Genomic DNA, 15829 nt, shown 5'->3' on the forward strand with positions numbered 1-15829 from the left:
TTTAGCACCTACCGTACCAAAGATGCTATGTTTCTCATTGTCGGGGACAGGAAGCTCATTAGATTTATCTTAGCCTCACTGCTGCCTTGGAAACTGTGTGGTCACCCAACTGTATTCAACAGTGATGCACTACAACAGTACCTAACCATCTCCTGGGGTGTAAAACTCTTGGTGGACCAAACTCTCATAAGTCAAGCCTGGCTTCAGGCCGGGCTTGGGGAGTACAAGAACAATCAGAACCCCATCAAGCAGGTACCAAACAGGTGTGACCCATAACACCTAACTCTTAGTTATCTGTTTATAATTACTTTGGTCATGTTGCAGTAAAGAAAAAGCACTAAGCCTAGAAGGCTATAACAGTAAATGTGAGCAAAGGTATTGGGTGTAAGGAAACATGCCCAAATGTCTTGCCTGGCATGGACCTGGTACATGTTGAAATTTCTTCACCAAGACTGCCTCTTGTGAACACTAAATTATTTCATTACTTGCTGTATCAGCTTAGCCTGAAATCCTCCCCTTGTTTTCTGTCCCTACCATTTGCAGCTGTCAGGATCCCTGTCACTGCCCTTTCTAAAGTCTTGCCACTATTAGTGCTCTCTTCCTTTTAAGTACCTAACAGGTGGTTCTTGCTGCTACCTGTGAAGTAGTTATCTTTATCTTCACATGCTTCAGTGTTATAGTCTCTGGGTATGTTTTTAATATACTATATCTACAAATGAGGTTCGCCCCTAGAGTGGCCCATCAATTGAGTCCAGCTACATTATAATGTCTAGCACTTATTTTTATTATATGTCAGTTTTATATATTACTTTTATTTATACATTGTCAGTATTTGCAAGTATGTGAAGTTGTATATGGGAGAGATTGTTTTAGTGTGATGTAGAGTAATAGTGCCATGCTTTTGTGTACAAGTATTCTCTCTCCACCCTCGGCACTGCAGACTTGCTTTTGGTCAAGGGTGGTGACGTGTTGGATTGGCACCCCTCTTCATAGTGAGGGGTGCTCTCCATACCTCAGTTATTCTCACTGCCATTGAGAACTGTACATTAACTGGCAAGTGTTAAACTTGCCAGTTAATGATGAATCTAGTTGCATATGTTTCCTGTCATGTTGTGTAAATACATGCATTAGCTGGTTTCTTTGACTCATTCAATTCAGAATAGTTGTGTGTAGTTCACTTGAATTTCCTCTTGTACTGAAGAACAGCACTTTTATATTTTCTGTGTATTCCTTAACTATAAATTACTGTAACTGAAATGCTAATTCCCCCCCATCCCCCACCATCCATATCTTACCCTACCTCCATGTGTTGTTTAATCCTGGGCATACAAGAGGGGAGCATTTGAGGTGTGCTTTGCAGGGTCAAGCATTAGCTCCACATGCCCATCTTTCCTGCTGACATTTGGTCAGGGAAATTTCATTCATATTTCCTACCATATTTACTCTAGAAGCTGAAGTGTATTTGTTTATGGCTTGTTTGTCTCAGTTGAACAAGGTGGTAGTAAGTTGGAACTTCTCATTTTGAACCTTACTTGTTCATTTATTTCCCATAGAGTTGGATACATCTGGCACTGGTGTGGTGTTATGTCTAGCTCTTGTCTTATTTTTTTGCCCTTCCAGTTTGTTATTTGTTCTATAAGTTTTGTATATATTTTTTTATGCTTTATAGCATTGCCTATCAAGCCAATGGTTAATAGCATACTTGCCATATGCTTCTTTCCTAGATGAAATTAATCTATGTGACCTCTGTGCATTTTGGTACGAGTTTCTTCACATTGTGCAGAGTTTTCCATCAGGCTGAGCTTCCTGAGCTTCAAGTACACCCAACTAAAAACTTACATATTTCTCTTTGCAGAACTTCACTTACATTCTAATATTCATATTATGTCATATGTAATACTGTACCTATATGCATTTGTGAATATGCACACTATTACAAATGTGTATAGAAATTAGTATTTTGCACATGTAAATTGTGTGCAAATTCTGCATGTAATCTACATTTTGTAGCACTAAGAAACGGTGAATGGAACTTACTGTATATGCAGGGCTCTCTCTAATAATCTCATAAGTGAGGGAGTCAAGGTACAGGTGGATGCGAACTAATCCGGTTTTCTTCCTGTAAGAGAAGTAGATTTGCTCTATAGCATTGTCATAGTTATTAACACTGTTCTACTGCAAATTAGAACCAAAGCTATTGAGGGAATTGGAGTACAAGATCAATATAATATTCTATGGGATAAAAAAATTATTATTTTGTGTATACAGTATATACACTATGGTACACTGCATACTTAAATATCCTGATATATTTTTAAACACAATCTACATGATTGTGTTTAAAAATTATGTCACTGAACTAACCTTGAAGTCTTCAGTGTAACTGTGAACTAGGCTACAATACTGTATAAACCCTTGCTAACATTCCTCATGCTTAGGTTTCAATTTGTTATGTCACTCATTAAACCACTGCGCTCCATATTAGTTACAAACTATATGATGCCCTTCCTTTACTCCAATAACAGCTCCAGTACCAATGCCATACACCCCTGCAGGCGACTTATCTCCCCAGATACAATCATGTTTAAAAACTCATTTTTATTCATGGTAAAGAAGCTTAGCATAACCCTTTCTTGGTCAGTATGTTATCAATAATAGGAGTTCTATAAAAAAAACTGCTAATAGATATCTACTGCAGAAATAACTCACGAACACAGGCTGTCACCCAATGTTCTGTTCAGTAGTTTCTGAATGATGTTGTAGAAAGGTCTGTTTTCCTCGGCTAATGTCACCCGACTCTCATATACAGTCTCCCTGTGGACATAAGAGGACATTGTAGGATCTGTTTATGGGCATTTTATTACAGGCTTAGCAAGTACACAGTTCTTTGTTTAGATCATAGATGGAAGTCAGTTGTGGCAACCTCCAGACTGATATGTATTTGTCAGATGTGATTTGGAGATGTTCCACTGGAGAGGTCCAATCACACTACCCTTGGGTACACTTGCCTCTATGGTATGTTTGTTGGAGGAATGATTGTTTATGAAAACCTGGGAGGTTTAGTTACTTTAGTAGTTTTCAATAGGATGCAAAAGCTTCCCATCAACTCCAAGTGTCTTTAGCTTGCACACCAGTTCTTTATGAAAGACCCTATTTAAATGATTGATCAATATCCAAGGCTACAACAGCCATTTTCTCCACAATCGAGACTTGTTCCACTTTGCGGTCAACTGTAGTAGTAGATCCGACTGGTTTTAGAGATAAAAGAAGCACAATTGATTATTACTTAAGAATTTTTTTTTTCAAGATTTTTTTCACAATCTTTCCAACAAATGAGAGCAAAAGGCATAATGAATTGTTTGAATATATAGTTATAAAATTTTACATTTTCAAGAGTCTTCTATTATATGAAACCCTTTTGCTTGTTTCATCAATGAGCCCTGATCAGATCTTCTGACTACTTTAGAGTACAGTACTGTATATAGATTCATAGATGTTTAATCAAGCTTATTATGATGAACTCACTTGCAGGCTTGTGGACAAATGCAGTTTAGAAGCTGCTGTTGATATAAGAACATCACCTTATCCATGCACAGCTCTGCCAAAGATAATAAATCAAGCTTTAGGTATTATGTTTAGCAAACAGATTTCATCCTAAAAGAGAGAATATCAATGCTAAAAGGTAAATTTAATTTATGCATATAGTACTGATATGAAAATTATGCTCTTGATAATTTTATATAGCTGTTTTACAAGCTGGTAAATAACGTACTTTCTTTGGCATTGATGAGAGAACACGAATTATTAGGCTTGATTAAACCCTTGATGTCATAGACTGGACTTTTACCCACGTAGCAACCACACATTATCCAGAAATGCCGCTCAATGCATATCTTCTTGCATCGCTGTTGATAAACACACCAGGCACTTATTACTGACAGAACATTGTGAAACTTGCAAAAAAAAAAAAAATATATTACTGCATCAAATTCATTGCCATAAAAACCCACATGATGATGCCCTTGCTAGATTGTTTCTTCCATTCTTAGAAAGAGACACTTGCTCAAACAACAAGCTGTACTTTATTTAAAGATCTGGAGGTAATAAAATGTTCACTTGGGACTATCTTTACTATCAGTGCTCTGGGCAAGGCAGTTCTAAAAATCTGGTCTTTTAACAACCACCTGATCACACACGAGTACAGTTGTAATACATGAAGGTTCACTGATAAATTAAAGAACTTGAGAGTTTTAATCACAGTAAATCTATTCATTGTTGGAGCTTCTCAGGAAAAATTGATGTTAACCCTTTACTGTAATTTTACATGTGAAAATAAGTGAATACTGTATTAGCAAATGGGCATTCCTTGGATATCTTCTAATAATTACATAACTATCTGGGGGTCAAACATTAAATAAAAATAAAACATTGCCCACTGCAATAAAAAATACTTTACTAAATAATCTAAAAAATTTCACTAGAGTTTGGCAGGAATTATGAACAAATATTTAGTCAATCTTTATGTAGCTTGAAACATTTAAGAGACATTTATAATTAACAAGTTCGTTTAGTACTCTTGGCCCTTACACTCCAAATATTACATCCCAAAGCAGCAAGGGACAAAATAAATATAATATTTCCCGCTCAAATGAAAGCAAGGGTTCCATGGCAAATCTGGACAAACAATGTTGATGTAACAAGGAATCAACACCGACAGCATTCATCCTACAGTGATTAAACGTCACTTTTATAGCTTACCATCAGGCAAAACATGGTAATGTACAGTATGAGTGGGATGGGGATGAAAGGGTGGTTGATACTCACAAGAGAGGAGTACTCCTTGAAGATTTGAGATTTTCCCTTGAGTTTGCAATCTCCATGTGGTTCACCCACCTTCTCCAGCTTCTTCTACAATCCAGTTGCGATACAATATATTACCAACTTTTTTATTATTACAGTACACTGTAGTATTAAAAATGTTTGATTTTAATTCATTTTAAGCTAAAATTGTAAGAAAGATTCATACATTGGTCAGTGAAAAGTTTAGTTCAAGGCAAATGCCACAAACTCCATTTTATTTTATAAAGCTGATTAGAATTTAACACACAAACTTAGCATTTAATGTGTTGAGTTAGTTTAGCATCAAGGCCTCTCAACTGATGTGTTAAATAAGTCTATAATCTGCTTTACTGTCTAATCTGCAAATATTCTTTAGACTACACTTGTCAGTATATTATCATGCAATAGGGCTCGAGACCTCTTGGCCACGAGTCATTGAAGCTACACATAGCTTAATGTCTAAGGTGCAAGTAGACATTAGTCTTCAACATGGTTTAAGACAATCAACTCGGGGTGTACACCTTTCATGTACAGTATATACCAGTATGTATATATATCTATATATACATTCATATTATATATACATGTATATATATCAATCTATATCTCTCTCTCTCTAGGTGTGGCAGTGCAGATTTTAGTAAAAATACTGCTGCTATTATAGGGCAGAGAACTTTCTAACCGTTGTTTACAACAGCTACCACAGGACCATGGATACACTTCTTTCTAATCATTTTTAGAAACTTTCTTTTTAGTGACCATGAAACAGAAAATTTCATTATAGTAATTTAACAGCCATTTATCTCATTTTTGATTATGCTAACTTGTATCCTGTGCAGATTTTAAATTATTAATATTCCTGTGATGTAGTCACCAATCTCCTTTAGGTAGCTCACAACTTATACATTTTTGTTTACCATTATATACTACTATAATCTGATTCTTAGGGCACTAATAGACAAATCCCACTTTAACAACTCAATGACACACTTAACTCACCGTGGTAACAACGACATTGATACTGTTGCCAGGGGAGACGTTGAAGCCCTCATCCTCTGGAAAGGGCAGCTGGTAGGGGCTGTGGACGATCATCCTCAAGCCAATCTCTTGAGACAACAACGCTACATAGTTGTTCTGCTGGATGTTTATTGTCAGCCGGAGGCCATTCTGGAGGGACAAATATTCCGAACAATATTAACTATGCACAATACTCCAGCAATTATCATTTTTATATTAAATACCTCATAGTACAGTATTTAGATTGATAGAGAACTTATGAAAACAACCTTGCATCAGTTGCTAAAACCTTAAATCAATGTCTGAGGTGTCAATAAGCAAAGATTTGTACAGTATTGTACTAATACACTATTGATCAAAATAATGTAACTAGCCCTAGATATAAAATAATATACAATAAAAATTATTTTGTGAAGATTAATTTTCACAAATATTTACAAAATAAATAAAAATAAAAATTAGTATGTGAAATATAATATTTGCAATTTATTAAATTTTCACGCCGTTTTTCCAGGTGACTTGAATTTCCAGCGAGATAAGCTTTTTCTGACCCATTATAGAAAACAATCACTGTTAATCAACAGGTGTGACTAGTGATCCAGAACAGTGTAAGAGCTAAAGGCCATCCCTTGTGGCAATGGCCAGGCTTCATCAAGGACTTGAGTGTACATTTATTTACATAACATAGACAGTACATCTTTCCTCGACCATGGTGGCTTTGCCTCTATTTATTAAACACTATGACCTTGTAAATGCAGTGAGGTCATTCTTGATTGAGAGGTTATTATTGAGCACTTTGGAGCTCATAAATGTAAGCTAACCCGCCATGATTGAAGTAAGATAAATGTTTACTTTTGGGATCTGTACAGGTGTTTAATAAATCCTGGCCAAGGCCAAGTTTCTGAAATTTGTCCCAAACTTACTATGAGACAATAATTGCATAAATATTATATGTAAATAATTTTATTAATATTATTCATTATTTTATATGTAATAAATTTTGTCTTGAAGATTAACCAAATTTAAGTGTGAACATTAAAGCCAACAGTTTAATATAAATATCAATCCAGTAATTACACAAGAAACAATGAAAAAAAATGCATGCTCACACACACCCTTGCTCAATTCTCACATGCCAAAGGAAATGCACAAAAAATAAAACCAAATGTACGAAGAATAAACTAGCATCAAGTCGAGGAAACCAAACCTATACCCTATTAATACAGTCAACTTATTTGTTTTGTCTTTGCTGAAAGCTGGTAGAAATATCGCTCTTACATTTATGAAACTAACACATACCTAACCATTAATATGTCAAAAGTACAAAATATTTTTTGAATACGTCTGCCATGTCTTTAATGCATTTCCTTGGCCTGTGTAGTTGAGAAATAGGCAGCATGAATGTGACACATGAGGACAGTACTCACACTGGGGCCAACTGAGGAGGTCTTCTTGGGCTTGGTGTTAATGATTGTGTTGTTGTACCCGGCCTTGAAGGCTGAGTTATACGTGTAGCACTTCCCATACTGATCACTTGTCCACTCCAAGAAATTTCTAAGATCATAATTTTGTACATTAAAATTATTTAATTAACAAAATATAAATTGTATACCGAGATATGCAACAGAGAGGAAAATCAATGCGGGAGGGAATCGTACAGTAGTTATAATGTAACTGAAGGAAGTGAGTGGTATAACACGGGGAAAAATCTGCAGAGAGAGAAAAATTAAAAGAACTATAATCACGAAATCATTTCCATGAATAAAACATATAAAACAGTTGATTTCAATGCAGCAAAGACGATCTATATACTGTACCTAAATGTAAAGATAACACCAGAGGCCAGATTCACGAAGCAGTTACGGAAGTACTTACGAACTTGTACATCTTTCCTCAATCTTTGACGACTTTGGTTACATTTATTAAACAGTTAATGAGGTCCGAAGCACCAGGAGGCTGTTTATAACAATAACAACAGTTGATTGGGAAGTTTTCATGCGTGTAAACTGTTCAATAAATGTAACCAAAGCCGTCAAAGATTGAGGAAAGATGTACACGTTCGTAAGTGCTTGCTTAACTGCTTGGTGAATCTGGCCCCAGGCGGACAACTACTGTCCATCCTCTTGCCTGGAAACAACGAGCAACTGCTCAAAGAAAATAATATTCAGCAGACTCAACAACTACACGGAGTATATAAATCTCTTCACCAAGGACAAATTTGGCTTCAAAAGTTAACAAATCAACCGAACAATGTGCCTCTGTAATCCTTTACACCACCGCCCACGGGATGGGTATGGGGTGCATAATAAAGAAAGAAATTGAATTGAATTGGGTGCTAATGCTCAGGGTAAGGTAATAATCATGATAAAGCACTAGGCCACTTATATGACTAGTGCTCAAGTTGATCAGGAACTGCATGAACAAATGACTCTCTCTCCAGTCTTCCAACTGACTCCTTCCAAGTGCTGTATAGTCTTAATGACTTGGCGCTTTCCCCTGATCATCCTCCCCCCCCCCTTCCCAGTCCCCGCAACACTTGTGAAACTAAATATCTACCCGTGGGTCACCATCTATACATATAGTGAACACGAAAGGGAACAGGAAGCTAGCGGCTTGTCAAATTTCCACCCCAAACCCAAATTGTCCTGAAAATTATATTTGAAAAATATAATCAAATTCAGAAGCTACTTCGAGCGTGCAGTAAATGTTAGCAGGAGCCTAAGAAACACCTCGCTAACAGCGGACACTAAGCAACAGATAGCGGACACTGAAAGATATACACTTTCATAAGTACCTGTGTAACTGCTTCGTGAATCTGGCCCCAGCTCATCAACATCTGCACAAAACGCTATGCATACTAGTGGCTTTACAAGAATGTAAACAGTGTTATGTACTCTCAAACCCATTGTACCTTCTTTTATTTATTTATTTATACATAAATACATCTCTACAAAGTAAAGATACAAAGCAAGAAAGGTCGCAGGCAAGAAGGCAAATAACATTTAGCTATGATTTTGTTTTACCAGCTGTTGAGATGTATGCAGGGAAATTCAGCCCTTATTAAAATAAATTTATGTAAATTACAAAAGTTTCTTTTTCCAAACCTGTCTCAGAAGACCTTAATTATACAATAAATTAAGCATATACGGTATTATATTCTTACAAAAGTAGACAGAGTCGAACAAAAGTACTGGAAAAACAGATTTCTAACAGTTCTTAATTTCTTCTATCAGGACTACAATTTCTTCTAAAATAAGGACTTCTTAAGGACTTAAGGACTAAAAATAAGGACTTTCAATTTCTTCAAAATAAGGACTTCTATAAGGACTACAATTTCTTCTATAAGGACTCTTCTGCCAATTTGTTTGGGTACTGATATATTCTAACCTATCCTAGTCAAACTTTAACTGATCTTGTGAACCTAACACATCATGATCGATTGATCTGTTGTTAAACAGAACTTTCCAGTATACTCACGCATGGGAACAACTCTTGCGGTCATGACTACAGGTGATGATGAATTTATCGGCTGGCGTTTTATATCGTTCAATAGTTTCAGAGTCGGGTGAGAAGGTGTCTATCACGTCAGACAGGTCAGGTGTACGGCTGTTTTGGAGAATTTTGATTACTCCTTCCTGGGTGATGCCACTAGTATCCTTGAACCCTGTAACACATTCCTGTCAAGTCATTTGGAACTGTACCAGACATAACATCAGAAAACAGAATTATTTAATGTTATCAATAATTATATACCATACTCTAGTAATAAATTATATACACAATACTGACTTAAGAGTTACTAGTTACAAAGTGGCGGCTCACCAAGGTACAGAACACAGGGATAAGTAACCTGCCTAAATTGTTTTTATGGTTACTCATAATCCACTTCCTTATGATTGGAGTTCGCCCTGAGCAGCCGTGGCGTGCGGACGTGTCCCGTCCACCGTGACTACTGGGGTTGTTTGCCACTTTGGTCACCAGGTGGTGGGGGCGTTTCTGCCCACCCAGTGTTGTTGCCTGCCTGGCTGCGTGCTGACGTGGCAGTTCTGACATGGGGGGGGCTTCATATTCCTCCTGTTCTACGTGTGAATTCCGTGGGACTGGAGTTCTCGTGTAAGGCTGGTTATCCAGCCATTGAGTTGGTGATGTGCGACATGCTTCGTGTCCCGGTGAAGGCTGTCTACGGAGTTGAGCTTGTTACGGCCCACCGGGTGATTATCAAGTTCGTGAGGGAGGAGTATCGGGACTTCCTCCGTCGGTACGAAGGGCGTTCGTTGCCGTTGCCGGATGGCACCGGCTCTGTTGCGGTCTCGGACCGCAGTGGTGCCCTGACTTATGTAAGTGTACATGGTGCGCCCCTGGAGTTCCCTGAAGACCTTCTCCGGCGCTACTTCGGGAGGTATGGTGCGGTCATCAGTGTGCGGGTGAACACGCTTTCCTCGGGTAAGTATACTGGGAACCATACTGGGAACCATACTGGGAACCATACTGGGAACCATACTGGGAACCATACTGGGAACCATACTGGGAACCAGACGAACGTCCGTACCTTAGGTATGCGCCTGCGGTCGGATATCCCATCTTCTGTCCGGCTGCTGGGTTACTACGTTCGGGTGTATTATGCCCGGCAGCCCCGTACTTGTTTCCGGTGTGGCCAGTTAGGGCATCGGGCTGCCGGGTGCTCTGAGGCCCCTGCTGCACCTGTCAACTTGTTCCGGGAAGAAGATTTTCCGCCGCTCCCTCAGGGCGTGGATTCCGGAAATGAAGAGGGGCAGGTCTCGTTCGCTGCTGATGCGGCCCCCCCTTGCGTCACCCGACGTGCCCCCGGTGGTTGTTGTCCCTCCTCCGGGTGTTCCGGTGGCTCCTGTCGCTGGTCAATTCGCTGTGCCAGTTGCTCTCGAGGGTCTTCCGGATGGTCTCTGTGGGTCGTCTCCATCTTCCTCGTCTCCTGCTGCTGCGCCTGGCCCTGCGCCCTCGCCAGGTGTTACGGCTGCGGAGCGTCCTATTGTGTGCGGCCCGGTTCCCCCTGTGGTTAAGGCTGCTGCCGTACTGCGACGGGCGTCGGTTCGCACGGCTTGTGAAGCCCGTGGTTCTGGGTCCGCCTCCGGCGGTGAGGATGTGCGGCCAGTGCCCAAGCGTTCCAGGCGTTCTTCTACTGCTTGGGCTGATGTGAAGGACTTCGACGCCGGTGGAGATTCGGGCGATGATGTGGCGGTTCCGGGCGCTTCGCGCTCTACGTCGCTGGTGGTTGCTGACGTCCATGTGCCTGCTGATGATAATGGTCGTGCGTATGATTTACTTCCTGTTTTTTCTCCTGCAGAAGGTTCTCCGCAGTGGGGGGTGGTCGCTCCTACAGACGTGGATGGTGAGAGTTCTGGTGCGAGCCGAGGCCTCAAGCTGGTGCTGAAGAAGGATGCCAAGCGTGGGGGGTCCCAGCAGGTACAACGTCCGGTGGTTGACGCGGGGCCCTGTGAGGCAGCCGAGGAGGCTCCCAGTGCGCTGCCCATTGCCCGGCCTCGTGGGAATGAGCCTCTCCCTCACGTCTTGGCCTCCGGCGTGGCGTATGATGCTCGGAATCCTTTGCGGTTTGACATTGTTGACCGCGTGCATCCTGTTCCGTGGTGCCCTTCTCCCATCTGGGTTCAGCGGGCTCGGTGTTTTATTGTGGGTGTGCCGGAGTTGATGCCTGATCCTCGTACGGTTCATAATGAACCTGTTCCGGAGGACGTCATGTTACTTTGGGAGGCGTATTGTTCGATTCCCGGCGGCGGAGTGGCCGGATAAGTATGAACATTTTGAGTAGTCTATGTGCTTGCTGTGTGTTTGGTGTGTGCTTGGACCTGTGGTTTGTTTGCAATGTGTTGTACCTATTGTGCGCCCTTCAGGCCGGTGTTGTTTGTTGTATTTATTGTATTTCCGTTACCCTCCTGTCCGGTATTGTTTCTTTTTCCTGTGTTCCATTGTGTTTATGCTCATTGTTATGTTTTTGTTGTCGGCCCTTCAGGCCGGTATTTAGTGTATTTGTATTTCTTTGTTTTGTGCTTTTGTATTTTGTTTTGTTATGTCTGTTCTTGGTTTATTATTTTATTGTATTCCATGTTCGCATGTAAAAATAAAAAAAAAAACTACCAAAAGCCCAATTACTGACATTCTCCAGAACGCAACAATCAACAGTTGCCTAATTTCTGAATACCCATTTACTGCCAGGTGAACAGAGATATCAGGTAAAAGGAAACGTGCCCAACTGAATATAAACATGAGGGGGCACTACAATACGAGAGGACAAATTGTAAACATGAACAGAGAAACCTGAAAGCAGACAATCATCGGACTGCTATTTCTAACAACTGACGGATATACTAACAAGCAACATTCGGGTATAACAAAAAACAAGGCAACCCGTCCTCGACTCAAGTCCATTACATCCAGCGGTCGACCCCACAGACGCATTCATAAATTTTAATATGCTGTTCATTCAAAACGGGAATTTTCTCAAGTATAAATTAATATTATAATAGCATATATAGGCATAGGTTAGGTTAGGTGTTTAGGTTCTGTTGGCGATTATTTGTAGTACGTGGGTGAAGCATTTATAGCGTTGTGATTCGAACAAAATTCGTCAGTGAAACACTTGTTCCGGATATGTTCGAACGTCAGCAGTCGAGTCGTGTGTAAACCGCTTTTCATTCATAAACAGGGGGTTTGGCGGGTGCATGGAATCACTTTTGGATCTTTGTTTGGAGGACGGGCTGAACAAGGGTATACAAACATATGGGGTATACTAACAAAGAACGGAGGTGCATAATGAAGTGGACTCGAGAAGTAAAGGTTCTACCTTAGACTCTACGCATGATCATTAGGTACACACACAGAATACTCAAAACCTTTCTTCAATTAACCAAATTAAATTCTCCAACATTTTTATTACGAGAACCTATTTTTTTATTTATATTTATTGGTACTTCTTATTTATTGGTTTCATTTTGGAAACTACTTACTTGTGTACTTATACTAAGATATTTCACAAGAATTACTCCGACCATTTGTTGAAGATTTTTACATGAAGCTTCGGTAATCTCATTTTCTTGATTTATTTAAGGGCCATTAGCACTAGTGGCCTCGAAGGAGACAGGAAGCCGGCGGCTTGTCAAAGACATCCCCCCCCCCTTACCCCCACATTGGTCCTAATAATTTGATCTAACTGGATTAGATATTAGATTGAATAGAAACACGAGACAGTAAAAAGTGATCAACTTAAGCAGACGAGGAGTCACAATAACGTGGCTGAAGTATGTTGACCAATCCCCACACTAGAAAATGAAGGGACGACGACGTTTCGGTCCGTTCTGGACCATTCTCAAGTCGATAGAGTCGAAACGTCGTCATCCCTCCATTTTCTAGTGTGTGGATTGGTCAACTGACCAACTTAATACCGGTAGTTAAATAAATACTCTATAAATAAAAATGATCACTAACTAGCCTGCGGGAAACAGAAGAGCATATATACTTACAGCCTGCGGGAAACAGAAGAGCATATATACTTACAGCCTGCGGGAAACAGAAGAGCATATATACTTACAGCCTGCGGGAAACAGAAGAGCATATATACTTACAGCCTGCGGGAAACAGAAGAGCATATATACTTACAGCCTGCGGGAAACAGAAGAGCATATATACTTACAGGCAAAATACCAACAGTAGTCGGAGCAAGAAGAACAATATATGTTATTCGTCAGATTTCCATCATCCATACTGACGACCGCTGTGTACTCTGAAAGATAACACCACTAAAGATAACACCACTCTGGATTAGCATTGAGAGAGAGAGAGAGAGAGAGAGAGAAGATTAGGCCACCCAAAAGGTGGCTTGGGCATGAATAGCCCATAAGTGGTGGCCCTTTTGAGCCATTTCCAGTATCAATAGATGATACTGGAGATCTGTGGAGGTGCGACTGCACACTGCGTGACAGGAGATGTCTCCCGTGGATTAGCATTGATTGAGTGATGAAGATTAAGCTACCCAAGAGGTGGCACAGGCATGAATAACCCGTAAGGCACTCTGGACTAACATTAGCTGGGTTTACTCTCCCAGGCGGGTGAGGGAACATTATCCCAGTTATGCACGACTATGCAACACATTAGAACGTCATATAATGCCTGCAAGTACGGCTGAAGGACAAACTTGGTAGAGGTATGGACTTAGCATTAATACCAACAGAGTGACGGCCTTTAATGCCAATGTCTTTGTCATAATTCCCGTTGTCGATGTCCCCCTAAGTCCTATTACTGACCTTACCCAGGATACATCTCACCGCAATTGCTTAGCTCCCAGGAACCTATTTGTTGATAGGTGAACAGCGCATCAGGTGATAGGAAACTTGCCTAATCCTTTCTGTTCCGGCCGAGAATCGAGCCCGGGATCCCAGATTGTGAGCTCAGAACGTAGACCACTTCAGCTCATCACAAAGAAAGAAGAATTTAGTTTAGTATTTTCTCACCTTTTAAGTTGTAATCGAAGCAGCCAAACTTGTCGCAGAAGACAGGTAACCGACAGATCAGGCTGAACGAGATGTCCAGGGTGTAGTTTTCTTAAAAAAATAAAAACAAAGTATTATTAAAAATCATTAAAAAGAATAATGTATATGGCAAAAGTTATATCTAATAATTAGTAATTAAAAGCAGAATTAATATTAAACCTGAATGACTTCAACAGGTATTTTTCAAGGGACAATTATGATGTAAAAATTGACAAATATAATCCAACTCAAAATTGTTCAGAAAAAAACGATAACTTATACAGGTTATGCTGTTATTACCTCCTTTCTCGAATGTAATTAATGCACAATAATTAGTTTCCTTTATTATTGTTCATTAAATTCAAACCTAAAACACAGCCCATCCTAAAACGCAAAAAGTCTTCAGTGCGACCCCCCCCCCCACCACCGGCAGAGCCCGCCGCCCACCACGCCCTGGGGTCACACCCGGACCAAGACCCGCTAACTCCGGCACCTCTGCTAAGCCGGCGTCGAAAACCGTCTTCCCGCCCGAAGAACCAGCCAGCAAGCGTTCAAAATCTATCAGCTTTCTTGTGACCTCGGGCGATATATGCGCCAGGGGTCGTAACAATCCGGACCGTTGAATAGGAATGCCAGACGGCAGTATCAAAACCCTGTGGATAAAATCTCGTAAAGTGAGCCGGCGGCCCCGAGGCAGAGTAGGTGTCCAGACACGTCGTCAAGGTTGAACCAGGAGTCGGATGGCCTACCTTTCTGACATAGTTCATTGTTTGAGGTTTCGAAGCTCAGTGGAGTGTCGTCGTTCAGAGACTCATGGTTGGTGTTGAGGTAGCGGAGGAACCTGTAGTAGCCGTCAGTGCAGTTCAGGCGTATACTCTCATCTGCTGTGAGTTAAAACATTGTGTTACGCCGGAGATGATGCGTATAATTACTGCCTTTATCACAAATACAAATGCTTTAACAATATTAAGTAACCACTTTTTTTTTTTTTTGAGATATATACAATAGTTGTTACATTCTTGTACAGCCACTACTGTATTTTATTAAAATATTAAAAAAATTGTGGTGTGGATACTGAGGGTTACGTGTGATGGCCACATAATTGACACCAAGAACTAGGAAGCTTCTTTATGAAGAAAGTGAAATGAAACGTCAAATATAAGATTCCGTACAAAGGTGTAGAGTAAGAGGGGCATAGGATGAAGTGTAGAAATGGATAAAATGGTTAACAAAAAGAATGCTAATATATAAACTCAAGACAAATTAGGTAAAAATTAAGTTCTGTAAAAAGTTTGCAAATTTCTGAAAGACGTCACCATGTAAGAACATAATAAGAACAATCTGATATTAAAGACATCGCGAAAACCTACTCCACTGTAAAGTTTTAAGTAGCCTGGTTATAGAGACGTACATTAGTGGAAATAGGTGAAAATATTTATTAAACGCCTCGTGCCCAA

General features: G+C 40.2%; 1 protein-coding gene across 3 annotated transcripts in view; it reads right to left on the reverse strand.

Moving 5' to 3' along the window:
* Window positions 1-15829, reverse strand: part of LOC123773082 (uncharacterized) — a 32585-nt gene that overhangs the window by 1633 nt on the left and 15123 nt on the right. Inside the window, exons 8-18 of one of the 3 annotated variants that reach the window (XM_069315344.1) lie at window positions 15122-15253; window positions 14355-14444; window positions 13538-13627; window positions 9334-9520; window positions 7284-7410; window positions 5839-6006; window positions 4825-4908; window positions 3773-3905; window positions 3526-3598; window positions 2710-2814; window positions 2038-2119 (exon numbers count right to left, since the gene is read on the reverse strand). In XM_069315344.1, coding sequence (XP_069171445.1) covers window positions 2038-2119; window positions 2710-2814; window positions 3526-3598; window positions 3773-3905; window positions 4825-4908; window positions 5839-6006; window positions 7284-7410; window positions 9334-9520; window positions 13538-13627; window positions 14355-14444; window positions 15122-15253 — 1271 coding nt within the window. Of the gene's footprint in view, window positions 1-2037; window positions 2120-2709; window positions 2815-3525; window positions 3599-3772; window positions 3906-4824; window positions 4909-5838; window positions 6007-7283; window positions 7411-9333; window positions 9521-13537; window positions 13628-14354; window positions 14445-15121; window positions 15257-15829 lie in introns of all 3 variants that reach the window. The other 2 variants (XM_069315343.1, XM_069315345.1) reach the window with 2 other exon arrangements.

Source organism: Procambarus clarkii, chromosome 81 (assembly GCF_040958095.1).
Source record: "Procambarus clarkii isolate CNS0578487 chromosome 81, FALCON_Pclarkii_2.0, whole genome shotgun sequence".
In the NCBI taxonomy this organism is placed as follows: Eukaryota; Metazoa; Arthropoda; class Malacostraca; order Decapoda; family Cambaridae; genus Procambarus; species Procambarus clarkii.